The following is a 26,439-nucleotide window of genomic DNA, read 5'->3' on the forward strand; positions in this document are numbered from 1 at the left end:
GGTTTCACTTTTGCATCACTCTAATTGATCTAGGATTATTCAGATTACCTCTCTTGGGTGAGTAATTGATGAATAAATAGATGAATACTTGCCTGGCACCAAAGAAAGTAGTATTTTGAGATATATCTTGGGAAAGGAAAAAATCTTCTAATGAAAGATTTGTATCATTTAATAGAATGCTACTTATGATGATTGATGGATAGGTGGAATAATAGCCATGTTGTTAATTTTATTGAATTCCTGTGAACCTGGTGTTATTTCTTCAGCACTAGACAATGGAGCAGTTATCTGATCAATAACTTAAAAATGTTGACTGCAAGTGGTAGGTCACTTTCCATTATGTTTTCTTTCACTCAGGTTACACAGTTATGTTTTTCCAAATTTCTTTATTCACTTATTTAGGCAAATGATATCTATTCTCTACAGATTGATTCCTTAAAAATCTGGTCTTAGGAATCTCAAGAGAAGATTTGAATTAAGGAGCCAGTATCACTGGGAAGTAAGGAGTTGAACGACTGAAGTGTTAGAAATGAGAGAGAAGGAGCCCATCCTGTTTGAGTGCAGAAAGGCTCTCACCCAACTCAAGTGGATTAATTTGGTTGGTGATTTGAAGAGCTACACAATTGAGTATCAGGAGTCACATGCATCTTCCAATAATCAAAAGGGACACCAGCAAGGTAGATATACACTCTCAAGTTTCCATTAATATTAGTCCAAGTTTTGAGGGTTGGCACAAGAGCACTACAACAAAGGCTAAAAATGAATGTAGTACAGAATTTAGCTCCAATGGCTATTAAGGATAACATATACCAAATTAGGATGACTCTGCCCTATGGGAAAGGCAATCCCTTAATATTTAAAATTTCAATAAGAAAAAAACTTGTAGAATAGCATTAACACTAGGTAGATATTAACTCCTCTACTTCTTCCCACTGCCTGAAGGATTGGCTCTTCTATACTTAGAACAGTATAGATGACAGAGCTGGCCTTGTTAACTTTGTCATGATGCATTATTTGAAATAAAACTGACTCAATATAAAGATGACCACAAAATATTGAGGATAGGAGTGCAAATGCATTATGAATCTCTTTATTATTTCTCTCAAGGCAGAAATTGTGAAGCCACAGTTAAATGTTACAAATTTCTTAATTACCACAGAATACTAGCACATATGTTATGTTTTCTATGGTACCTGATAAATAAGAGCATTTTTCTAATAAAGAGGACTTGTTTAGAAATACAATGTCTATGTTCTGAGAAATGGTATAATTTGCTTAATAATGATAGATAATTAAGCTTTTAAGTCAGGTATTTCCCATGAGAAGAATATTGATAGGTTGTGTGGGTGTGAGTGTGTGTGTGTGTTTGTGTGTGTGTGTGTGTGTCTTATTCTGCCCAGACTGCCATAAAAAGATACTGCAGCCGAGGTGACAAATAAAGGAAATTTATTTTCTCAGTTTCGTAGACTCAAAAATTTAAGGTAAAGATTCTAGAAAAGGTCATTTTTGTGAGGGTTTTCTTACTAGTTTATATATGGCCTTCTTTTTGCTGTTGCCTCATAAACCAAGGTATCTTCCTGATGTCTCTTCTTAGGAAGGAACTAATCTTACCACAAAGCCCTAACCATAATTATCTCTGAAAGGTGCCATCACAATGGGAATTAAGACTTTAACAAATGAGTTCTGGGGGTACACAAATAGTCCACAACAGAGTGTGAACTTTCTGGACTATAGGGGATTTTTCTGAATCACCTATAACAATGGGCTATCACTTAATTTTGTTAAGTGCTATATTGAATGTATCTGTCCCTCTAAAATTCATATATTGGGACCTAATACACAGTATGATACATAGAACATTTTTGGATGTGATTAAATCACAAGGCAGAACGCTTATGAATATATTAAGTACTTCTAAAAAAGAGGTTAAAGGGCATGTTCTAGCTACTTTTGCCTTTCCATCCCTTCTGCCATGTGGGCATCATGATGGCACCATATATAGAGAATAGACCTTCACCATACATTGAATCTGCTCATACCTTGATCTTGGACTTCCCATAATGCCACCCAGAGAAATACATTTTATTTTGTTGTGGTTTTACAGACAAAGATACTAAGGAAAGAGCGGGGGACCAGTGGTAATGCTGATGATGGTATAAGACCAGACATTCCTTTTGTCATTTTTTGTACTGTGTCATAGCTACAGAGTAGGAGAAGAGAGGGTCTTCATATGAAAAAGTCGTTACATGTACTTAGGAAGGATTTTTCTGTGCAAGTTATTATTCTAGGATTTTAGGAGACGCTTTCAAAACATGGTGCTTCCCTCAGGTAGTTTATGATTTGAGTATGCAAACCAGTTCTGCTCTAGAAGGACCCATGCCTAGCCTATCATAAGCAGACAACCCAGATAAAAACTAATGCTGTTAATAAAACTTACTTTTGGTGAAACTTATTTCCAATTGGTCTTTCATTTACTTTTCTGTATCTCTGCTTAACCTATATTGATGGGTTGTTTCACCTTATTGAATTTGAGACATTTTATCCTTTTAAGTTTGACAAGCAGATCGATCGCCTAATGTGACTCTGACCCCTTTTTCTCTGTTCCTGGTGTAGAGGAAGAAAAAAAAAAGCACCCCCCTAAAAATCAAAGGTAAAGCACTTTGATGAAGGAAAACAGTCTTTTTGTGTGTGTTAGCAAAATACTTTGACAAAAAAATGTGAAAGGTGAAATCACCTCTAGAGCATAATCTAGATGGGATCAAATTAAACAGAGGGGAGGATTGTTTTTTCTGCTTAAAATCAGAATGAGGAGAGGGAGTGTGAAAACCAGGTCTATATGGGAAGAATTAAGGAAAAAGTAACCAGGCAGGAAGCTCTATGTGAAGAACTGATGGTATTTATGCAGCTGAAAAGATCTTTTCATGTTTGATTTCTAGTTCTTTAATGCAAACTTGTATTGGTATATCTTTGAAAAAGTGATTGAGGGGGTATCCAATATGGAGTTCAGGACAGAGAAGAGATAGCAAATAAAAGACAGGTAAAGAGAATTTAACAGCACTGGAGAATGAGTGCTAAAGAAGTCAAGGATAAATGCAGACAGTCCTTCTTATCCCAGAGTTCTTGGAAATGAAGCTATAGCGGTGGTTATTCTGTTCGCCCCCCCCCCCCATAGATGGATGAAACATTACATTTGTATTAGGATAAATGTAAATAAATCTTAAGGCACAAGAAGGTCCTAGTGGGTTAAAGGATTTGGGGTCAACCATCCTGTTGACCTTTGGGTCATATCTGTTCTACACAGAGTTAATTTAAAAAAAAATTTGGTTTGGTTATACATGAACACAATATCTTTATTTATTTTTGTTTGTTTACTTTTATGTGGTGCTGAGGATTGAACCTAGTTCCTCACATATGTGAGGCAAGTGCTCTGCCATTGAGCCACAACACCCCAATACCCACAGAGTTAATTTTAAGCTCTGCAACTGGCAACCAAGCTCACTGACTTTACCTCAAGACCCTAGGTACCATTTGCTTCTCAGATCTGTGCTGATCTGAACCCTGAATATTATAGAAAATATGAATACAAACATTTCAGTAATGTTTTATAGCAAGATGAATATTATATCATTCATTTGGTTAAAGAATAAGAACAATTAGTGCATAAATTTTGACAATTTTTTTCAGCACCATTCAATTTATATTTATAAAGATTAGGCCTGTGTAAGATGTGCTAAGCAATATAAGAATATTCAGGAAAAATGACTAGCTCACAACTGACTATGAATAAAGGTTAAGTAAGAATTTCCACGAGAAGGCAACCTAAATAATGCTGAAACTTGTGAAAGGTGAGAGGGCCCTTCTCTAGTTCAGGAGTAATCAGAAATATGCTTGTGGAGAATTAGCTACAGGCCTTAAAGGGTGGGTTCAGTTTTTACAAGCACTGAAGGGAAAGGGGAGTAGAAATTAAAAAGAAAATACACTTTCAAACAACATATCAGTCACACCAGTACACATGGAAATGAAATGGACCCCGATAAGCATGAAAGAAGAGAAGGCATATTCTAGCAAACCACATATTCAGCTAAACTGTTCTGAGAAAGAATATAGCTAATATTTAACATTAATACCAATGCTAGTAGTGTTATTTTTAATAAAATGCCTGTAGGTGTCAGCATATAAAATACATTATTTTATCTATACATGGAAGTAAATTGGAGGGGAAACATTATTTTTATGATTTATTTGAGGAAATAAAGAATCAAACAGGTAAATTATTTTTCTAACGTCATCTGGCTAATAACAGACACAGTCAAGATTAGAATCTTTCTGATATCAAAGTCCAGTTTACCATGCCATGTTGCTACTGAGCAGTTTCGGGGATTTATGAAAAAGCAAACAGAATCAGAATTAGAGCAATGGAAGGTATTTGATGTGAACTCTGTACTTTAGACAAAACTTTGGGCAATGACACATATGGATTGAGGATTGTTTGCAGTTCGTATACAAACTCTGGTTCAATGCTCCTCTTTATCTGTTGGAACGCTGGTTTCTCAAGGTTCCTCTCTTCACTACAATCTCTCTCATCTACCCACAGGGCTACAACAACCCTCTGGAAGTCATGACTCTGAAACCTCCATCTTCTCAGTCTTGTTCCAGGGACAGACCACACTATCCAAAAGATCATCACCTTCTCCACTTAGATCTTCTAAAGACATCATGAAAACTAGGTGTGTTTCTGTAGTGAAAAGGAAGACTGGTTAATTATTATATTAAGTTAACAGGCATCCACCAAGACTGTTTGGGTAAACTGGTCATTCTATCTTAAACTCTTTCTTAAACTCAGTATACACAAAATTAGACATGTACTCTGCTATGTAGTCACTTTGATTTTATCTCATTCATAATACTTAACTTTAGCTACCCCTCTCATTTCCCATTATCACCAATCTCATCCATGCCACTTACTGGGTCACATTATTGGAACAGCTTCCTAACTGGTCTACTTATCTCAGCCTTTTTCTTTTCTAACAATAGAGACAGTTTCAAAATAAAAATGTGACTTTTATGTGCTTCCTTTTATAGTCCCCTATTGCCCTAGGATGATCTGTAAACTCAATTTAAAAGGTCTTTGAGATGTGGCTCTTGCCAACCTTGTCTGAAAACCCTCTATTTAATAAGTTCCCTCATTTTTATGCTTTGCTCTTTGAAATGGCATTTGTTCCCATTCCTTCAGTACTCCTTGCTCTTCCTTACCAGTGGAACTTTCCACTGCCTTTTACATCCCTGGAACTCTCTTTTTCCCTCTTTATTCAGCCTACCTCTTTCCTAAAATGTTGCATTCTCTAGGAAGCTTTACTGACCCCTCCAAAGATATCAGATGTCTTCTTTTTACTCTACTCATCACAGCATCCTTCGGACCATGTGGTGATGGGTGAGGCGACTGGTAGGCTCAGCAAGAATGGTTGGACTGTTTCTTGCTGCTGACTATTCCCATCAAAAAATAGTGTCTGGTGTGCAGACTTAACATGTTTCTTAAATAAATAAATAAATAAATAAATAAATACAATGCTCATCAATTGAGTTCTACTCTGCACCAGGCTCTGTTCTGAGCCATTTACACTTATTAATTTAGTTAGTCTTTATTCAGTCAAGAAGGAGGGACTGTTACTTTCATCATCTATAAAACGATCATTGTTTACTATTATTTTCATCTACTATAAAATGATGATCATTATAGATGATGAAAATAAAGCTCAGAAAAATTAAAAGAGTTCATTCAAAGTCATGCAGTTCATAAGTGGCAGGGCAAACATTCAAACTTAGTCCCCAGATCCACATGAATCTGTGCTGCCTTTCTGCTCACAAGGCACGGAACAGCAGAGATCTGCTTGGTAAGGGAAAATATGGAAGGAGATTAAGGGATGATACAGAACCAGCACTGTATCAGAGAAAAGGTCCAAATAGGACTGGGCTGACAGTGAGGTTGTTACTCCTGGTTTACTGTCATTAACATCCCAGTGTGCTGGTGGCTGACACAATACATCTCTGGCTTGATGTGTACTTACTATTTGTCGTTATGTACTTATTTATTTTTCTGATTTAGTAAAGGCATACTATTTGCCAGGCAATTTCTGTAAATTCCTTCTAATCTTTTGTTAAGATGAAGAAGCTGGATTATCCAGGCTTGCAAGTTATGCGTATATTAGAATGAAACCAGAAATATGGTTTGTAAAATTACAAAGATCTCAGAGCTCATAGAACCTGGGGTTTGACAAATGGAGTCTCTTCCTCTGCCTTAAACTCTTGTCTTTGAACATATATTCATCATTCATTCAGAAAATGGTATTGAGTCCTGACTGTGAACCAGGCTCTGGGAAAAGTTTTGAGATATTTGCCTGTGCTCAGCTAAGCTGTATATAGTTTGCTTCATAAAAATACATTTCAGTTCTTCCTAAGTAGTGCTCCATGACTAATGTCTTTCTGTGATTTCTTCATAACTAATGCTGTTGTTATCATGTTCTTGAGTAAACTCCTTCTCAGGGACAGGAGGATCAGGAGGATTATACCTCATTTACTCTGTTCTGGAATCAAGTGGGTCAGCATTTGAACAAGGTCAGTGATAACAGGTTACTGGAGGGTACATGATGCAGGCCTGTTCCTGTGAGCATATTCCCGAGGAAACAGAATGTCAGGGGCTGGGGGTTACATAGAATAAAGAGAGTCAAAAGTAACAAATGAATGGGAGTCTGAGACCTTATTCACACTGTGATGACTGTATTGTCTAGAAGTGCCATCAACAAAAAAATTTGTTTAAATGTGTTCCCTAATTACTTGTAGTATCATGTATATTTTTAAATGCACTACTTATTTATTTATTTTATATTTTTTATTGTAGATGGAAACAATATCTTTATTTTATTCATTTACTTTTATGTAGTGATTTAATTGGTTTAGGTTACAGTTTAGGCATTGGGAATTTAAGTTCCCCCAATAACTCTAATGTGTAGCCGAAATTTAGAGCCAACATACACAGGGAAAGTTTGAAATCAAGGGTTTGTATGTGTCTATTAATTAGTATTAACATAATCATCTGGCATTGCTACATGAACAGAGTGGCTAGGCCATTTCCCAGTGACATCCATGCAAAATTATTTTGCAGCATATAAAATCAGTATATCACCTGGCTTATTAGTTTGTGTTGTAAATTTTATCAACATGTATGTCAGGTGAAAAGTGTTTTTGAGCTAACCAATAAATATATAATAATCAAGAAATGTACTTTTTAATGGAGAGTGTGAATTGGTCCAACAATGTGTTCAGTGTCTGGTTTATAAGTTTTTAACTAATATTTTTAAAGAAATAATGTATTTAGTTGAGTTGCATACCAAGATTAGGATTTTTTTTCTTTATGGCATTAACATTTTTAATTTGAAAGGGATTACTTTTTCTGCAATTTAGGGAAAAAGCATCTATTTGAATACTTTGCCATTTGAGAAGTATATTTGTTATATTTTCACAACAGAATGAATTTGCAAAATGTTTTTCCACTCTGAAGAGGTCTGTGTCCTTGAACATAAAATACAAATAATCCCTGTGCTGTTAATTATTGGCAAAATGTCCCATTTCCAACCTAAGGAAATAAAGTAATGGATATACTAACAAAAGGTTACTAGTTAACAGGCATTGCCCATGGAGGATATAAAAAAGAGTTTCAGGATGATTTTGAATATCCTGCTCTGCCACTGCCAACAATGGGATACCCAGCAACCATGAAGTGGGTGGTATCGATTTTTCTAGCCTTCCTACTAACTTTTACCGAATCCAGAACACTGCATAATAATGCATATGGAATAGGTGAGATACTTGGTGTCTTTCTTTTTGCCTTTGATCAAAATTCTTAAATTTGTGTTTATTCATCTGCCTTGATGTATTTATTGATTCACACAGAGAAAAAAAGATTTAGCTGGTGAGTACATTCAAATGAAAGATAAGCTTATTACTTTATAAGAGATTTACAAAATCGTAGAGCTGTGCTTAATATGACCAATGAATGCCTCATACGTGCCATGTTGCATTAATTTTTGTACATTATTTTTAATCGGTGTATATATTTACTTTGAAAAAAAATCTCTATGTATGTATACCAGGCCATAATCCTGGCTCTTTCATCTCTAAAATTTCCTCAGACTGTTAAAAGTAAGTAACATTGTTATTCTTAATTCAGAAAAATGGATCATTATTTGACTTTCTGAAAAGGCAATACTGTGACTAGTATATGAATGAACAAACTGTGGCATATGTTCAAAATGATGACTGAAATATGTTTTTAACCATTTGCTTCTCAAGCCAATTAGGGCCAGATATAGTGACACACACCTGCAATCCCAGCACTTTAGGAGAATGAGGCAGGAGGATCACAAGTTCAAGACAAGCTTTGACCAGTTGGAAGATAGTCCTGGCAACTTAGCAAGACCCTGTCTCAAAATTAAAAAAAGGAAAAGAAAGGGGATATTTAAAAGCATAAACTAAAAAATCTAGACTTAAGTTTGGTTTTTTGCTTGCAGTTTAGCACAATGTTTAATTACTTATATGACATCTGTAACAATAAAAAAGAAAGATATATGTTCAAAAAAAAAAAAAAAAACTGGGGATGTAGCTCAGTGGTGGGAACCCCTGTGTTCAATTCCAAGTTAAAAAAAAATCAAGCCAATTAGAGCATTAAAATTTAGGGGGAAACTAAATGATAGGAAAACATGAGGTCCAAATTTTAGTATTAGGTCTACTATAAACTTTTTTTGTTAACTTCTTTCCTTAGTTTCCTAGTTTTCTCAAGTATAAAATTAAGATGTTTAGATAGGGGATGTCTAATGACTTCTTAGTTCTAAAATTATATAGTTACAATTTAAATCCAAACATTTATGTAACAGGATTGCTTCTTCCTGGATGCAGTTGAAAACACCACTTTTCATGACTTTCTTTTGTTTTCCAGCTTCCACACTGGATTCTTCCCAATGTTCTGCAGAGATGAATTTAGTTGACCTGTAAGTTTTTCTTATAGAAATGCCCTTTAGATCTGAAAAGCACAGATAATTTTAGTTAGGTAATGAAATGAAATTGGATAGCCCTATGAATTTTTAAATTAAAAAAGCAAATTAAACAATTTCAAGAAATGTTATCTGTACTGACTCTCAGATTGATACTGAGAAGGTAGAACTTTGGCCAATGTTTTAGCTATTAACCTCTAGATGACTTAGAATTCCACGGAGTCAACCAAATCAGATTCTAGAAACTGAAGATTAGTTTCTGGTCAATGACAACTATGTATGAATTCAGGAACTTTTCTCATTGATACCAATAGATATAATGTTCCCTTTTCTGCATTCTATTTAAATCTTAGTAGCAAATTGTAGGAGGTAGTATACTCCATCTTTTTGTTATTTGCAGAAAGCGTATTGTTCCTTGGATGCTCTTCTTCTTTCCACATTTTAAAAATTTCTAATAAGATATTTAAAGGAATGTGTTGCTGGCACTGCTTGATTACAGAAAGTACACACATTGCTTTGAATCAGTCCAGAAGCACCATTGTCTTGGATCAGGCTTTGATCATGAGGCGAGTAGACACAAGTAGAGGTCTAATGACTAAGTCTTTGCTTAAATTAAAAGCAGAAAACTTTAAATATAGATACCCTCAATTATGAGTGCATTACAGTGAGTGGGTGACTGTAAAAGTAGGAACAACTTTTTTGGGAAATCCAGTATTTTTGACTTTTAAAAGCCATATGTATGTTTCTGGAGAAATATAAAAAAGGAAAAAGAAACAGGACTGACACTTTCTTCTGGATGACTAGATTCTTTTTTAAAGCAAATATCACACTCTAAACAAGTTGGACAATAAACAGAAAATTAAACAAATATACTTGAGAAAAGTGTTTGATATGAATCTGCTCCTTAAGCATTCACATGCATTTTTGTTTCAGAGCTACCATATTTTTTGCCCAGTTTGTTCATGGAGCCACTTACACAGAGATAAGGAAAATGGCCAATGATGTATTGGCTGTAATTAAGAAACCCACTGATGGTGAGCATCCTGCAGGATGTTTAGAAAACCAGGTGAGTGAATAATAAAAAAAATCACCGTGATATTGGACCAAAATTTGGAATACAGAAGAGAAGATACAGAGAAGGCATGCATTAAATATTTAAAGAGTGTTGTATTAAAGAAGGATTAGATAAATTGCGATTTGCCAAAGGGCACAGATGAAAAAATTAGTAGCTATTGCAAACAATAAAAGCATGGTGACTAGGAGTTCAGATTATAGAGATTCTCTTTGTGATTGTGGGCATATTACTTAACTTCTTTGGGGGGCTATAGTTTTCTTATCTATAACACAAGGGACAAGATTAGGTCTAATTCAGAGTTATCATGGAGGTTGATACAATAATAGTAGTAGCTGTTAATTTTTATTAAATATACAATGTGCTTGTCATTATTCTAGGGAGTGCTACAAACATACTGGTAATCAAAATATGATATAACAGATAACACTGATGAATCAGAATGGTTGTACAGTGCGTGAGTTAAGAGACTCTGGCTAAGAGTCTGTGGGCAGAATATCAGCTTTGCTTACAAATACTAATTTATCAAATCTTTATAATAATCCTAGGAGATTGGTCTCATTTTCCAGTTGAGGAAGCTGAAGCACAAGAAAGGTTAAGTCACATGCTTAATGGAACCATAAAATCAGAATTCAAATTAGACACATGGGTCCAGAACTAGCATCTTCAGTAAATTCGTTAAACTATATCCAACACTCAGGTAAACGTGAGGTGCACAGCACATATAAACAGGTTGCCAACATTAGCAAACAAATAATAGCATCAAAACATAGTACCCTGTTAAGTTAAACTTTAGGTAAGGAATGAGTATTTATTTTTAGTATAAAATTGTCCCAGTGTAGATGCTCATTAAATAGTAGTTACCTTTTATTTTATCTCAATATAGAAATGAATATTGATTAGAGATATCCTATTATGAAACAAAAGACCCCCCAAATCCTCTGCATGGTAGGGTTGAAGTGACCTAAAGGCAATGTGTCGGGACCACCGTAGGCACCCTTTTAAGAAATAAAGTATTTTCCAACTCTGAAACTTCGGCATTAATAAAATCTTGGTTTTGCATCTATATTTTTTACTTGTCCTGATAATCTTTTTAAATTTATGTATACATAAATTTATGTATAAATTATTTAAAATATACTTCCTATTCAACTTTATATCCAATTAGAGATTCAAGGCAATGTTGCCATTTGATAATTTACTGTAGTGAAGTTAAAGGTTTCTTTTATTTAATATGGATTAAAAGTTAAAAGTCTTCATTAAAATTTTCAGGATTCTCTAAATATTAACAGTTTAAAAGCAAAATAAAAGGTTTTCTGAGATGAACTAACCACATGTATTCCTTAGAAGCTTTCTTTTGAGATAGTGGTGTCATCATCCACATTGGGTAAAACTAAAGCACCAAATAAGGACATACGTGGGTTTTCAAACTTTTAAGCTAAATCTGTGGTTTTGGCCAATGAAAAATGCTTTAATTTTTATTTTGTTTTGAAGTCATTTTTATTTTTAACTGGAAATAAAATCCGATTTTTAGATCAACGTCTTGTCATAAAAAGACTGTGAGAAATGATTGTCTCTGAAACACGTTTTATATACAAACGTGGAAAGCTTATATATCCTGGGGCCAAATTATTGATAACATAAAAGAGAAAATAACACAGAATTTAAAATTAAGGGGGGAAAGACAAAATATTTCATGGTTCTTTTCCCTTTAAAATAAAATAGCTCTTTCTAATAGTCATATGTATAACTCAAGGACAGAAATTACTATTCCCAAAGGCAATGAAGAAAGCTATCTTGTCAGATCCAAACTAAAAGTGTTGGAATTTGTGTGGGGAATTTTCTTAATCTATAGTTATGGCTTTAGTTATTAGAAAAAAATTTCATGTGCTTTAGAGAACTTTTAAGTAAAATAGTTGCCTTTTATTAAAAGAAAAGCTTTCTTACAGATGTCTGCCTTTCTGGAAGAAATTTGCCACGAGAAGGAAATTTTTGAAAAGTATGGACTTTCAGACTGCTGCAGCCGAAGTGGAGAGGAAAGACATAGTTGCTTACTTGCTCACAAGAAGGCTGCTCCAGCCCTTCCACCCTTCCAAGTTCCAGAACCTGCCACAAGTTGTAAAGCATATGAAGAAGACAGGGAGACATTCATGAACAAGTAAGGAAAACCTCCCCAAAGGAGCAGTACCAAACAATTTAGTATTTCTGCAATTTACTGGTATACTCTGAAGTGTAGAGAAGTAGGAATAATGCTTTGGCCTACACCAGGTAATGATAGAACAATTTTAAGTGCAACTTTTAAAGCACAGCATGCTACATGCAGTACAGACCACAAAACGGACCCAGAAGCTGTTGCATTAGTCTCTGGAGATACATCTGCCTTTCCCCCTTTAATCGCAAATTTACCTAGCTCAGGAATATATTAATACTGCACAAAATGACTTCTTTCAGTGCCAAATATTGGCATATTATGCTCATCAAATTGCCTGAAAATTAAAAAAAAAAAATCAGAGATCCAGGCATAGTTAAGATACAAAAACAGGGCTAAGGTTTATTGAGCACATAGCATGCTGAGGACAAAATGTGCTTGGCATAAAAGATGGATTATGGCTCACAAACACCCTTTGATGCTGCTTTCTCCTCTTCCTCTTCATTCTTCTTCCTTTTCCTGGTTTGTCGATGAAGAAATTAAAGCTTAGGAGGTGAAAGCAAAGGGCTGAGTATATTTGAACCCAGGTGGAAGTCTGGGAAGTTCGTAGCTACTTCTTTATCATATCCATTTTCCTGATTACTGCTTGAACCCAGAGGCAGAACTTGCCCTTACCTGTGCTGTGGAGGATATCAGGGTGGATGATTCCATTTTGCACTGACAAGGAAAAAAAAAAGGGTCCAATTTTCAGCTTTGCTCAGCAGCAGCCTGGCCATGAGTCCTCAAACCTGGCTGAATACCATAGTGAAAAAGACACTTTAATAAGAATCATAGTCAGCATTTCTGCCTATTGGTTTTCATAATAGAATCTTGTATTATTTATCAGATATATCCCCCACTCCCACCCAAGTTTCTCTACTGACAGCATCTAGAAAAAAATATGACTGGTTTCCCTTTCAGAACAGAGCAAAGAAAAAGCCCTCTGCATTTTTTCCTGTTTTTGTTACCTGAATCTTTTTTAAAACTTTTATTTGTTTATTTATTGTTTTTTTTAAATATATGACAGCAGAATGCATTACAATTCATATTACACATATAGAGCACAATTTTTCATATCTCTGATTGTATATAAAGTATGTTCACATCAATTCGTGTCTTCATACATGTACTTTGGGTAATGATGTTTATCACACCACCATCCTTGCTAACCAACCCCTTGTCCCCCCCACCCTTCCCTTCCCACCCATCTGCCCTATCTAGAGTTCATCTATTCCTCCCATGCTCCCTCTCCTTACCCACTATGAATGGCCTCCTTATATCAGAGAAAACATTTGACATTTTTTTTTTGAGGATTGGCTAACTTCACTTAGCATTATCTTCTCCAACTTTATCCATTGACCTGAATCTTTAAACAAATTTCAGAGTCCAGTTCCAAGCAGAAGTAGTCTTATTTTTATGCCTCTTTGAAACTTTTACCTTCTACTCCTTTCATAGATGCATCTATGAGATATCAAGAAGGCACCCCTTCCTGTATGCGCCCACCATTCTCTCTCTGGCTGCTGGCTATGACAAAATGATTCCACTTTGCTGCAAAGCTGAAAATGCTGCTGAATGTTTCCAGACCAAGGTATCTGATTTGTGTGGACATCTGAGCCAATGTGTAGTCTGGCTATGATTCATTGGAACCAACATTCAAAATGAAAACAGGCTTTTAGTGAAGAGCTTATTTATTTTTCAGAACAGAGCATTTCCAGCAGTCTGATATTCTTTGTGAGAAAAAAAATTGGATTTTCTGTTTTCATCATTCACTCAGTCAACAATTATTATTAAGTTTGGTGGGATCTAGAAGGAAAGCCAGAGAAAGAGATGATAATGTAAAAGAGAGAAAAATGAAATATGTGGAAGAAAATGGAGAAAGGGAAGAGTAGGAGAAGAGAGAAAAAATCAAAGAGAACTGGGATACTTTATATTCATTACTTTTAGTCCTGAGAATAAATTTAAGGTGTATTATTGTTATTAATTGAACAGGGAAACTTAGGTTTAAAAAGCAAATAGCTTTCCCAGGTTTGCAAAGCTAGAATGATATCCACAATTAGCTACTCGAGACCCGAAGTTCTATAAAAATTTCCTAAGAGTTATTCTCAATGTCAGGTTATGATGCAAATTTACTTTTTGTCACTGAGCAGAAATTATTAGGCTTCAATCTGTCTTAAAGCTATATGTAAATGTATCTTATAGCTGTATTCACTCATGATTCCCCCCATTACAATCTTTTTGTTTGAGATATTTTTAATAAATCAATCTGGTATAGATACATATCAACTAATCTAAAAGAAAGAATGAATAATCTCAAAGAATGATGGAATAATGTTTCACAAAATTGTATAGCATTTATAGTTCATAGCAAAAAAAAATTTGTAGAGTCTTGTGTTTTACCTATATGTGCGGTTTTCCTAATTGTTAGAACTTACAAAAGAAAATACAAACTTTCTTACAACCTTATTTATATTTTTCCACCTTAGACAGCATCGATTACAAAAGAATTAAAAGAAAGCAGCTTGTTAAATCAACATGTGTGTGCAGTAAAGAGAACTTTCGAACCCCTCATCTTCCAAGCCATGTAAGTTTAAGCTCTATCTAGGGATGCAGGTGAGATTTGTTAGAATTATTAGCTTGCAATTAAGGTTCATTTTTCTGAGTGTTGCTGTTATAAAGAGTGAAGTCTCATTTGATGAGGGCCACTGTGATCAGAATCCTAGGATCTTAGGACTGGGTTCTCCTTGCTAAAAGCTTTGCTGAGATAACCCTCGGAGAAGAAACTGGAGGTTTATATTATTTATCTCTCCTAAATACTCTTTAAGTTACTGCCTGCAATCAAATTGTATCTCCTCATTAGACTATGTCTTCCTAGCTCCTCTGCAACAGCCTTCACTGAGAATAATCTAAAGCTTGTGGCTTACCAAGATATTCTTTACATTAATTATGCTTCCTAATATGCTTTAAGGTCTCTTAAATCAATTGTTGCTGTAAAGAGTCATAGGTATGTTCATTCAGAGTTTGTTTATTAAATAACATATTAGAGAATATTATACACAGTGGAGAACTAGATGCAAATTTATATTCACACCATTAATTCTAAACTGACTAAAATCTCTTCTTGGTAGAGGTCAGATTTATCCTTTAACTACCTTCCAATTCTATTTGAAATTTAAAAATAGATTTATGAACTACTTTATTTAAATTTATCTTAGTAATAAAATAGAAATTAAGATATGACTGTATTGGCTCTATAATTTATCTCTAAGTAATTAAAGTTTAATGCTCCAAATTTATAAAGAAAATCTATCTTCATCAGTAGAAGCAGTGGCTTCCCACACTCATCTCTTAAAATTTAATGAAACAAGTAGAAGAACCTGGAATTTTTATTTTTTACTTCCATTCTGGCCAAGCTACGTCTTGGCATGATGACATATCTGTAATGTTCAGTCTGCTCCACTTTCTTCTTCCATTTGTTTGATTTGCACATATGCACACCTCCCTGGATTCTCAGAAGTTTTTTTTTTTTTTTTTTTTTTTTTAACTCAAAGTGAAAAATGATTATCATTGTCATAGAATTTTCCATTTCTTAATTGTTTAGCTTTTTTAATATTTCTATCTACTCCCTAAAATGATCCCAGTTGCTTGCTATTGGGGACGAGCAGTAAAAACATAAAATTCATACCAAATGTGGTGACCCATGCCTGTAACCCCAGTGGCCCAAGAGGCTGAGGCTCTCTGAGCCAGCCTCAGCAATGGTGAGGTGCTAAGCAACTCAGTGAGATCTTGTCTCTAAAGAAAGTACAAAATAGGGCTGGGGATATAGCTCAGTGGTTGAGTTCCCTGAGTTCAATCCCTGGTACCCCAATCTCCAAAAAAAAAAAAAAAATCTCAATTTCCAAATAATTTTGGGGGCCAGGTTGTCATGTACAGAGCTACTGCCTTGAAAGACTGAGCAGGACTTGACAAGACATAAGATGTGCTTCCTTTTCTTTTTAAACAACATGTTTCTGTTCTTCCTTTGAGTTTTCACATTGCTGATACTCTCTGAATACTACATCATTTTGATAGCTAACCCAAATTGATTTTTAAATCCTTTCTTCTTCCCCTAGAACTGTTGCTAAGCTGAGTCAAAAGTTTCCCAGAGCAAATTTTACTGAAATTCAGAAGCTGGTTTTGGACGTGGCCCATATACATGAGGAGTGTTGCAGAGGAAATGTGTTGGAGTGTCTGCAGGATGGGGTGAGGAGTCTTGTTCCCTAAAAATATGTATTTCTGCTCCCTTTTCTTGCTTTCTTTTTGTCTGGTTCTTAAAGAGAGGAGGCTGTCTGGCTTCAGTTGGTCACAGGGTATGGCTAATTAGGTGACCAAGTGATGTTACCCACTTCTTGCTAATAAAACTTAAGCCATCTTTTCTGATCCCGGCTTTTACTTCAGGGATGCCCCCTTTTGTAAGACAAGGACCCATTCATTTCTTACATCTAAAGAAGATATGATCTCCCAGGAGACCTCCATACAGGGTTTTTAGGGGCAAGCTCTTTACTTTTTATTTATTTTTTAAAATATTTTTTAGTTGTAGATGGATACATTACCTTTAGTTTATTTATTTATTTTTATGTGGTGCTAAGGATCGAATACAGTGCCTCACACATGCTGAGTGCTCTACCTCAGAGCCACAGCCCCAACCCCAAGCTCTTTACTTTTAATGTATTGTTTTTTCCTTCAATTTATTTCTTCATTTGATCAGCACATATTACATACTTTCTATGGGCTAGCCACAGTGAGGGACACTTGTTAGGAAGGCATAAATTGACCTCCAGGAATTCCTAGTCTTATAGGAGAGATAAGACAGTGACCTCCTTGAAGTCAGGGACTGTTTTTTGTTTACTCTCTAAAGGACAATGCCTGGCATGTGAAAAGCATTCTATTACAATTTGTTGAATGATTGAATACAACTAAAAGAACACAATAAATTTTTCCACAAGGCCAAAAGCTAGTCATGGCCTAAGAGAGGTGTGAATAAAGGGCTCTAGGAGAATTAAACAAAACCCAAAGCCCTAGCAACAGATTCCTTTTGCATGCTATAGTCAGTGGTGACCAAAGCAGTGTGGCTATTTGGACCAACTCTGGATCCCTCAGACATTGTACAAGAGTATATTCCCAATGTTCTTCCTCTCTGGTCCCCTGTGACATACTCTCCTCTCAAAGGAAACTTAAAATCACTATTCTCAGATGCTCAAATGACCTGAAAACCAGGCTGAAACCTGAATTCTAGAGGGCTGACCATGCAGAGTTAATGCTCATTTCAGTCCACTCCCATGGCAGCTAGTTTTAGAATCTGCAAGCAGCCAAGGTGCACGAGGCCTCAGAGTGACAGTCCTTGAGCATAGCAGAGTCCTGGAGTGAGTTGCTGAGGGGGATGAACTGGAAACTTTGCCACCTCACTGAATTTCTCATCTAGAGGAGTTTACACAGACTAGGAACATCAACAAGAACTATTTCATTTTTTTTTTTTTTTGAGGTCAGCTTTCTCAGATTTTAAGTGGGAATTTTGTTCATTTTCTTAACTAGTTTCCCCCTGCCCCTCCCCCGTGCTAGGAATCAAATCCAGGGCCTCACATGCACCAGCTGAATGTTCTACCACTGAGCTACATCCACAGCTCTAATTTTGTTACTTTTCATAGTTACTTTTAAAACCTATTTAAAAATTGGAATTCATAAGACTCTTTTCCTTTAAAGTTAATTTCAATATGATACGTAAGTTAGATTTTAAAAGCTGAAGAATGGATTCTAATTGACCCCGCTGAGAATGCCTGGAATTTTCAGTCCCATGACAGGAGTGTATCTGAAAGCTTGACCCGTTTGACCACTTGGGTGCACTGCCCCCTGGTGGGAATAGTGGGTCACTGCAGATTGTTCTGATACAGAGTGGAAAGTTTTGCTTTTCATGACACCAGCAGCAAATGTTGTGTAGAGGTGAACTTGAATACTATTTGTTGCTATTTGATTTCCCTCTTGTTTTGAGGCCTTCATACTAAAATAATAGGGTTTATCTGACAACTATGGGAAAAAGAATTGAACAAATGCGTACCTGGATAGGAGTGACAAAAGCACTTTTTAGGATGGGAGACAAGGAAAGTGTCTTCTTTCTTCTTCCTTCCTCTCTTCTTCCTTCCCTTCCTCTGCTCTATTCTTTCCGCTTTCCTCAATCCTGGGTTTTTAAAAAATTATTACTTATTTCTTCTTAGTAAAGATGGAGTGGAAAATTTGTTCTCCATAATTTCCTTCTCCCTCTGTCTCCCTCCCTGTCTTCTCCTTCCTTCCTCCTTTTCACCCTAGAACTGGCTCTGAGGTCCTACTTACAGAACAAAACTTTAAGACTTATGTTTTGTGTTTCCAACTACAGGAAAAAATTATGTCATACATTTGTTCTCGACAAGATGCTCTGTCAAGCAAAATAGCAGAATGCTGCAAATTGCCCACACTTGAACTAGGTCATTGCATAATCCACGCAGAAAATGACAACAAACCTGAAGGTCTGTCTCCAACCCTCAACAGGTTTTTAGGAGATAGAGATTTCAACCAGTTTTCTTCAGCTGAAAGAAACATCTTCTTAGCAAGGTAAAATGCTCTCTCTGCAAATGTGTGTTCAACAAGTTGAGATCATTATGTGGCTGGCAGCTTTGTGTGGTTGAAGTGGCAAGTGATGATTTTTAAACTCATATGTGAGGATGTTTGGCTAGAATATTCTGAGTTGAAAGAGATGTAAGCAGATAACTAGAGAAAAGGGAAAGGCATCTATCTTACAAAGGTGAGGCTTTCACCATCTGTTATTAACTGGCTTACGTACAAAGTGCATTTTATTTAATATCAATTTCTTTGGAGTAAGAATCATTGTCATTATAATAGTTTACTCATAAAATGGTCAACATTGAAATGTCGAATAAGGTATAGATATTTTTTAATGAGAATGACTTATGGTTAAAAATGTGCTTTATTGTCTTTAATATTTAAAGAACTTTTCCCAAAAATATAACTCCATAGATAAAAGGTTTATTTGTTATTTGTTGAATATGTGTTGTATATTTTTAGAAAATCAAGGCACATTTAGATACATCTGCAGTAGGGTAGTTTGTTGTAATAGAATTCACAAATCGTGTTCTTATTACATTTGCCTTTAGGGAAGTAAGCAGTCAGGTAAATATATTTTCTCTTATTGTATGTGTTTATAAACACTAAAGAATTGCATTTGTGCAACTCTTAGGACATTATACTTAATGATCTTCAAGGTTCTTCCAAATTTAAAAGTCTGATTCTGATGCAATAATGAAAATAATGGCCCAATTTTCTTTCTAATATTCCCTGAAAATATTGTACTTTTGTTACATTAAAATTGGACATTCACACATTGTTTGACCTGCTAAATAAAATTATGAAAATTGGAACTAAGACCAGAATTGGGAGACACATCTTGACATTTTATTGATGGAAGAACTTAATATGACCAATTCCTATAATCTGGGAGTACAGTTAGTAAACTCAAGAGTTATCTTTAAGTTTACACATCCACACATCTCTAAAGCTAATTGTTTGCTTAACAGAAGCATTTCTTCAGTGAAAAGGATCTTAGCAGAAATGATCCCCCCCTGCCCAGGGCACTTGTATTGCTTCCTTCACCCAGGTCTCTGTCTGATATTAGCTGCCCAGAGAAGCTTTTCTCGACCCCTTGCTAAATTAGCGTCCTCTCCACTTAATGGGAGTTACCTCATTTCCTCTCTTCCATCTTTCTTTCCCTTTATCAATGTATCACTACCTGAGGTAGACGACCTCCCTCCTGTTTGCTTGATTCTGCCTCTCTCTAACACAGGAGAGGGCCGACATTTTATCTTACACAGTTTTGTCTCCTCACTGCCTAAAGCAATGCTAGCATAAAGTAGGCACAACGAATGAAGGTAAAAATCCACAATCGAAAAGCCAATGTGAGCTGCAAAAGAAAATAAAATACCATTTTACAGGACAACTTGAGGGACATGGTTTATATTCATAGTATTGTCATTCACAGTGTTCAGATCATATTTGATGTCCAGCTTTATTTATCTGATCTTTAACTTCCGTCGACACGATGACACAGGAGTGATTAGGAAAGCAATGACTTCATTTTGTCTTAGTTCCAAGGATTTATGATATTTTCCCCACATATTTTAGTTTTGTTCATGAGTATTCAAGAAGACATCCTGAGCTTGCTGTCCCAGTAATTCTAAGAGTTGTTAAAGGATACCAGGAGCTACTAGAGAAGTGTGCTCAGTCTGAAAAACCTCTTGAATGCCAGGATAAAGGGGTAAGTTGATTGATAATTTCATAGAAAACCTGAAATAAATGGATTGAGAGTATCCATTAAAAATCTGCTGGATGTGGTGGTGCACACCTGTAATCCCAGCTACTTGGGAAGTTAAGGCAGGAGGATTGAAAGTTACAGACCAGGCTGGGAAATTAAGCAAGACCCTGTCTGAAAATAAAATTTTAAAAAAGCTGTGGATGAAGTTTAGTGGTAGAGTACCTGAGTCAGGTCCTGGGTTCAAATCTCAGAACTGAAAAAACTCTTTGAAATATTCTAGTTATTGACTAGTAGTTAACTAGTTATATCAATGAACTTTTAATATAGACATTAAGTTGTTATTAACTAATAGTCAGCAAATAGTGCCTTACTTAAGAATAAAATTGTTAACCAAACATTCTTTGGTACACAGAATAAAGATAATATTCATTTCTGGATAGATCCAGAAAGACAGAAATTTTGTACCAAAAGAACTGTAAACTTTTATGCAGAGATGGAGTTCTGCTATCAATTTTATGATTCACAAAGTTTTAAACTAAATCTCTCCAAGTCCATTTCCTTTAATTCTTAAAATTTATACTTTATTACCTTTAACATTTAAAAAACCTCTAAGACTGGTTTCATAATAGCATAAAATATTGGTCAGTTTTATATACAATTATATATAGAGTCTAGGAAGAGAGAAAAATGTATCCAATAATGTCTGTATTTTCAGGAAGAAGAATTACAGAAATACACCCAGGAGAGCCAAGCACTGGCAAAGCGAAGCTGTGGCCTCTTCCAGAAATTAGGACAATATTACTTACAAAATGCGTACGTTTTTATAAATAGTATTTTCAGTGATTTAAAATTACTCAGTGATGCAAGACTACTCTAATTTCAGTTCCTATTTCTAATGGAAGTCAGTATAATCTGTTTACCTCATTTCCCTTGAGAGAGGGTAGCCGTCCCCATTTCCCCTTTTAGGACCCTGTGAAGTCTGATCTGTGAAACTGGCTTTATCTTCCTCAAACCTTGCAAATATTTAAAGACATTCATTCTTCCATGGTTTATCACAGTTAAAATCACACACACACACACACACACACACACACAATCAGTTACAATCAGTGGGACTCTGAGGTTGGGAATAAAAGTCAGCCTTCTGCCCAGATTTTACCTTTTAATGGCGACATGTTGGGATGAGGATAGTACAGAGACAGTGATGTTGAGAGTAGCTGCATCTTCAAAGTCAGTCCAAATACCGAATCTTCTGATGTCAGAAGTAGGTCATTGAGAGGAGCAAGGAATCCAAAAACTCATGATGGACTCAGCAGGACTTGGTGAAAAATGCTTCTTTCAGGTTTCTCGTTTCTTATGTGAAGAAAGTGCCTCAACTGACCTCAGCTGAGCTGATGGCCCTCACCAGGAAAATGGCCAACACGGCAGCCACGTGTTGCCAACTCAGCGAGGACAAGCAACTGGCCTGTGGTGAGGGAGCGGTGAGTGTTTTCTTTAGTTTTTAATCTGGTTTCTGCTGCCTGACTTGAAGTAGCCTTCTAATTCCCATGTAGGGGAAATGGGAGAACCCAGCGTGGAGAAGGCTTTAGCAAGCTCCTTCAGTGAGGTGCAATTGGCGACCGTGTGAGAACACAGCTCCAAATGGTAGGCCTGTGGCCAGGACTCTAGTCCTTCTAGAAGGGCTGGTGGAAATGCAGCCAGGCTATGGCACAATGTCTGAGCAAGCTTTCTGTGCAGGAAAGATGGAATACTAACCTCGTATTTCCTCTTTTTGCTCATCAAATGCTTACTTTAATTTACAAAAGAAAGAAAAAGCTGTACCCTCAATAGACTAAAATTTGCCATGTGACTTGAACCATACTTAGATTTTTGCCTTTTGTAGAACAATCTTATAATTATAATGATACCAGGGGCAATTTGTTCTCTTTGACAGGATATAAGGTATAGAATAGTGTAAATAAGTCCCATATTCTGACTAGTAAAAATGACTTTCCAGTTATTAACAGCAATAATCTTTATTTTCTAGTCACTCATGTCATATATGATTACAGACTGAATTTTTAAAAATTATTTTTCCCTTAATGTCATAATAGTGAATAAAATTATATATCAGGTTTTCCTTGTTCTTCTTTTTGACCATGAGGAATTATTTATTAATTGGTTTTCATGTCCCCAAAGATTAGGAGCAAAAGGAGAGTTTCCTGCAATTGTTACCTTACTCAGTGATCAAATTCTTCACTGAGAAGCTGCAGGGATGCCAATCCAGGAGTGGAGGTTCTGGGGCTTCTTTCCTGCACGCCCAGCCCATTTCACCACTTACTAGTTGTATCATTCTGGAAGCTATACTCATGTCACTAAGATTCAGCTTTTTTGTCTGACATTTTAGAATGAAATTGTACCATCTTCATAGGACAGCTCTCTGAAACTATGTAATCTAAGTAACTCCTATCCCATTAACCTGAAACATAGTGTATACACAAAGCATGTTGACATTTATTGAAAGTTTTTCCTAGGCATTTAAGATGTCTATGAAGTGTGGAAAGCAGCAAGATTCCACATTAGAAAAACCTTCATGGTACATGGGTATTGGCCCTGTTTCTTTTGTGTTAGCTGTGTGTATGTGTGGATATAGATGGCAGAGAGCACAATTTGCACCATTCTTATCTTCAGAAAGTGATCCTCTGTATCTCGAAAGTAAGGCTCAACTAGACATACACAGGAAACAAACATGTATGTTTCAAGGATCAGGGATGAGACTTATTCCCCCTTTAGAGGTGTTTTAAATAGCTGATATCAATCAAATAGCTCAAAGACTGTCTTCAATATCAATAAGGTAACATCTGTCACTAAAACCCAAAATTCATCCCCAACAAATTGGTGAGCACTGGATTTATAAAATGGCAGCACATGATTCTACACACATAGCATTTTTTTTCCTTCAATATTAATTATAATTTTCTGGACATTAAAAATGATCACAAAAGTTTTCTGAAAACCTGAACCAACTTTGTGACTAATATCCCATCTCCTTGCTTTCTTCTTTCTCCTTCTTCTAACCAGGCTGACCTTATTATTGGACACTTGTGTATCAGGCATGAAGTGAATCCTGTGAACCCTGGTGTTGGCCATTGCTGCAATTCTTCATATGCCAACAGGAGGCCATGCTTCAGCAGCTTGGTGATAGATGAGACCTATGTTCCTCCATCATTCTCTGCTGATAAATTCATCTTCCATAAGGATCTGTGCCAACCCCAGGGTGTAGCACTGCAAACCATGAAGCAAGAGTAAGAAATTGTCTTTTGCTAGTATGGAGGAGACCAGCAATAACAAGTAGCAGTTGAGACTTCTTTCTTGCACATCTACAATTCCTGGGCTGATTAGTGAAACATATTATCCCCCAAACACCTATGGTGTCTTTCAAAATAGTTCTGTTCTCACAGACTCATTGGAAAGTAGTTCTGTAAAAAATTCACTAGGGCACACAATTTCCTGTTTTCAAAAATTGTCTCTTTTTAATTATTGATTTAATGCATTTTGGGGTTAAGGAAAAATGAATGACCTATTTAGGGAGATTAAAGTGTATCTTTGTAGCGAGTGTGGTTACTTCTATTACAAGCACAGGAGGCACATAATTGAGTCTGTTTTTACAGTATGCTTTATAGAGAATAATCATATTTGATTCAACCTTGTGGCATGGGAGTTCAGAAATGAAGTACACATTGCAATTCATTGTGGGAGTCGTTCTGCAATGGTGATGGTAATGCAAGTCAGTGGAACTTCTGTTCTCCAAACACCCATGCATGTTAAAACTCACTTGCTTTGTAAATGGTCTTCCTTCTTTGGAAAACCTGTTCTTCCTCTTTTTCTTTATCGCAGTCCGAGGCATGTTTCAAGGAAGAATAATGCTGCCTCCTCTGGCCTGCTCTCCCTGTTGCCCCAGGCAATACTAATTCCAGTGGGAAAGTATTGCTAAATGAGTAGTACAGGGGTAATTGGTGCTACCAGTGCTAAGTAAAGGTGTCATCATGGTGGGTGGTAGGGTCTGGAAATTTGGGCCTTTGAGTATGGATAAGACACACTTTAGAGGAGAGAACAGCAAAGGATAATCTAGGCAAGTAAGAAAAAGACCACACTTCACTACATAGAAGTATGACAGAATCATAAAGTAGTGTTTGATCTATATTCTACAAAAGTCCAGACCAGTGGAAAGTTGGCATGTGACCAGCCTCAGTCTTTCTGATGAGAGCGCTTTAGACAGGTGTGTGCGCTAAGACTGGAGAAAGTTTGATGGACTGATGGTTTGGGCTGAGGGTAACTAGAGCTTTGAAAATTCTCTAGGAGGAAGCTTTAGAAGAATACCAGTGTATAACAGACTTCTCTCTTATTTTGTGTTTAAAACCATAGGTTTCTCATTAACCTTGTGAAGCAAAAGCCACAAATAACAGAGGAACAGCTTGAGGCTGTCATTGCAGATTTCTCTGGGCTTTTGGAGACATGCTGCCAGGGCCAGGAGCAGGAAGTCTGCTTTGCAGAAGAGGTGAGCACAGCTCATTTTCACATGCAAACCTTGGTGTGGAGTCTTCTGTGGTGAAAAAGGGAAAACAATAATCTATCGATGGATAATTTTAAAATAATAATTTTAAAATAATAATTTTAAAATAATTTAAATTTCATATAGAAATAGACTGAAGAATTTCATGTTTTTTTTTTAAATAATCACATTTTCCCCACTAAAATATTAGGAAGAATTCTAATTTTATATGACAAATTGGCATCTTTGATTGTTTTCCTAGTAGAAAAAACTAGTAAGTGACTCTCTAAGTAATTGATGATAATTTAAATGGTTTTTGGCCTAAAATTTATCCATATTGTTAAAGGGATTGAAAAGATCTAACAAATTAATTGCACAAACAGGATATTGAGAGAATTTAAAAAATGTTTTGAACTCATTAAGGAGCATGCCTTTGTATACCAACAGAACAGTCACTAAGAATTGTCTTAAACCAATTGCTTAGTAATTTTAGCTGAATTTGTAGTTGACTACACATTTTTTCCCTCTCTGGCTTCTACTGTCTCAGCTTGTTGACCTTAGAGTTGTATTTCTTTAACTCCTTAATTTCTCAATTGACTAATATACAAACCTGTGAATTCACTCCAGATACTACAGAGTACCCTGTAGGACTGGCATGATCATCCATTACTTTTTCTGATTGTTTTTATTTGTTATTAATTTTCAGGGTCCAAAACTGATTTCAAAAACTCGTGCTGCTTTGGGAGTTTAAATTCCTTCAGGTAACAATGAATCATGATAAGGCTGATTTTAATGTTGATTCTACCCAAATATCTACCCATAGTGAGAGAGATGCTAGGAAGTGCCTTAAAAATAAATGTAATTTAATTTTAGAAGCTTACTTAAAAAAATATACTGGGACAAATTTATGCCTAAAATGTTAAATTAGTGATTCAGCTAATACCAAAAAAAAAAAAAAAAAATGCTGTTTCCCTGACATAAGGTAATAGAGTCCATTACCTTCTACGCCTGTTCATTTAATTAGTACTTAATATATATTTTTGTGTATGTTTCAGAGGGAGGAGAAGAAGACAACCTGAGTCATCATTGTTTGGTGTGATTTTTTTTAAAAATTACAACTGACAAAACTTATAAATTAATAAAATGATGAAGAGTTTTATATGAGATATCTCTAACAAATAAAGTATCCTCAAATATTTCTGTGTTTCTAGTCTGATTATTTGTAAATATTTACAGATATTTCTTTAGTTTTATATATCATTGTCTGAAATA

At 35.7% G+C, this 26,439-nt stretch overlaps 1 protein-coding gene across 1 annotated transcript; it reads left to right on the forward strand.

Moving 5' to 3' along the window:
* Positions 1-7,769: 7,769 nt before the first annotated feature.
* On the forward strand, positions 7,770-25,918 carry Afp (alpha fetoprotein). Its single transcript, XM_076864708.2, has 14 exons — positions 7,770-7,854; positions 8,990-9,041; positions 9,978-10,110; positions 12,066-12,274; positions 13,760-13,892; positions 14,788-14,885; positions 16,414-16,543; positions 18,708-18,922; positions 20,507-20,639; positions 21,352-21,449; positions 21,979-22,117; positions 23,697-23,920; positions 25,041-25,173; positions 25,874-25,918. The coding sequence occupies exons 1-14, from the start codon at positions 7,770-7,772 to the stop codon at positions 25,916-25,918; spliced, it is 1,827 nt and encodes a 608-aa protein (XP_076720823.2).
* Positions 25,919-26,439: the final 521 nt, after the last annotated feature.

Source organism: Callospermophilus lateralis, chromosome 8 (genome assembly GCF_048772815.1).
Source record: "Callospermophilus lateralis isolate mCalLat2 chromosome 8, mCalLat2.hap1, whole genome shotgun sequence".
Taxonomy (NCBI): domain Eukaryota; kingdom Metazoa; phylum Chordata; class Mammalia; order Rodentia; family Sciuridae; genus Callospermophilus; species Callospermophilus lateralis.

Excerpts from the sequence above, each read along its gene's own strand:
- Afp (XM_076864708.2), top strand. The coding sequence starts at position 7,770 with ATGAAGTGGGTGGTATCGATTTTTCTAGCCTTCCTACTAACTTTTACC. Across the intron at positions 10,111-12,065 it reads CAGGATGTTTAGAAAACCAG|ATGTCTGCCTTTCTGGAAGA; the intron begins GTGAGTGAATAA and ends GCTTTCTTACAG. Across the intron at positions 20,640-21,351 it reads TTGAATGCCAGGATAAAGGG|GAAGAAGAATTACAGAAATA; the intron begins GTAAGTTGATTG and ends CTGTATTTTCAG.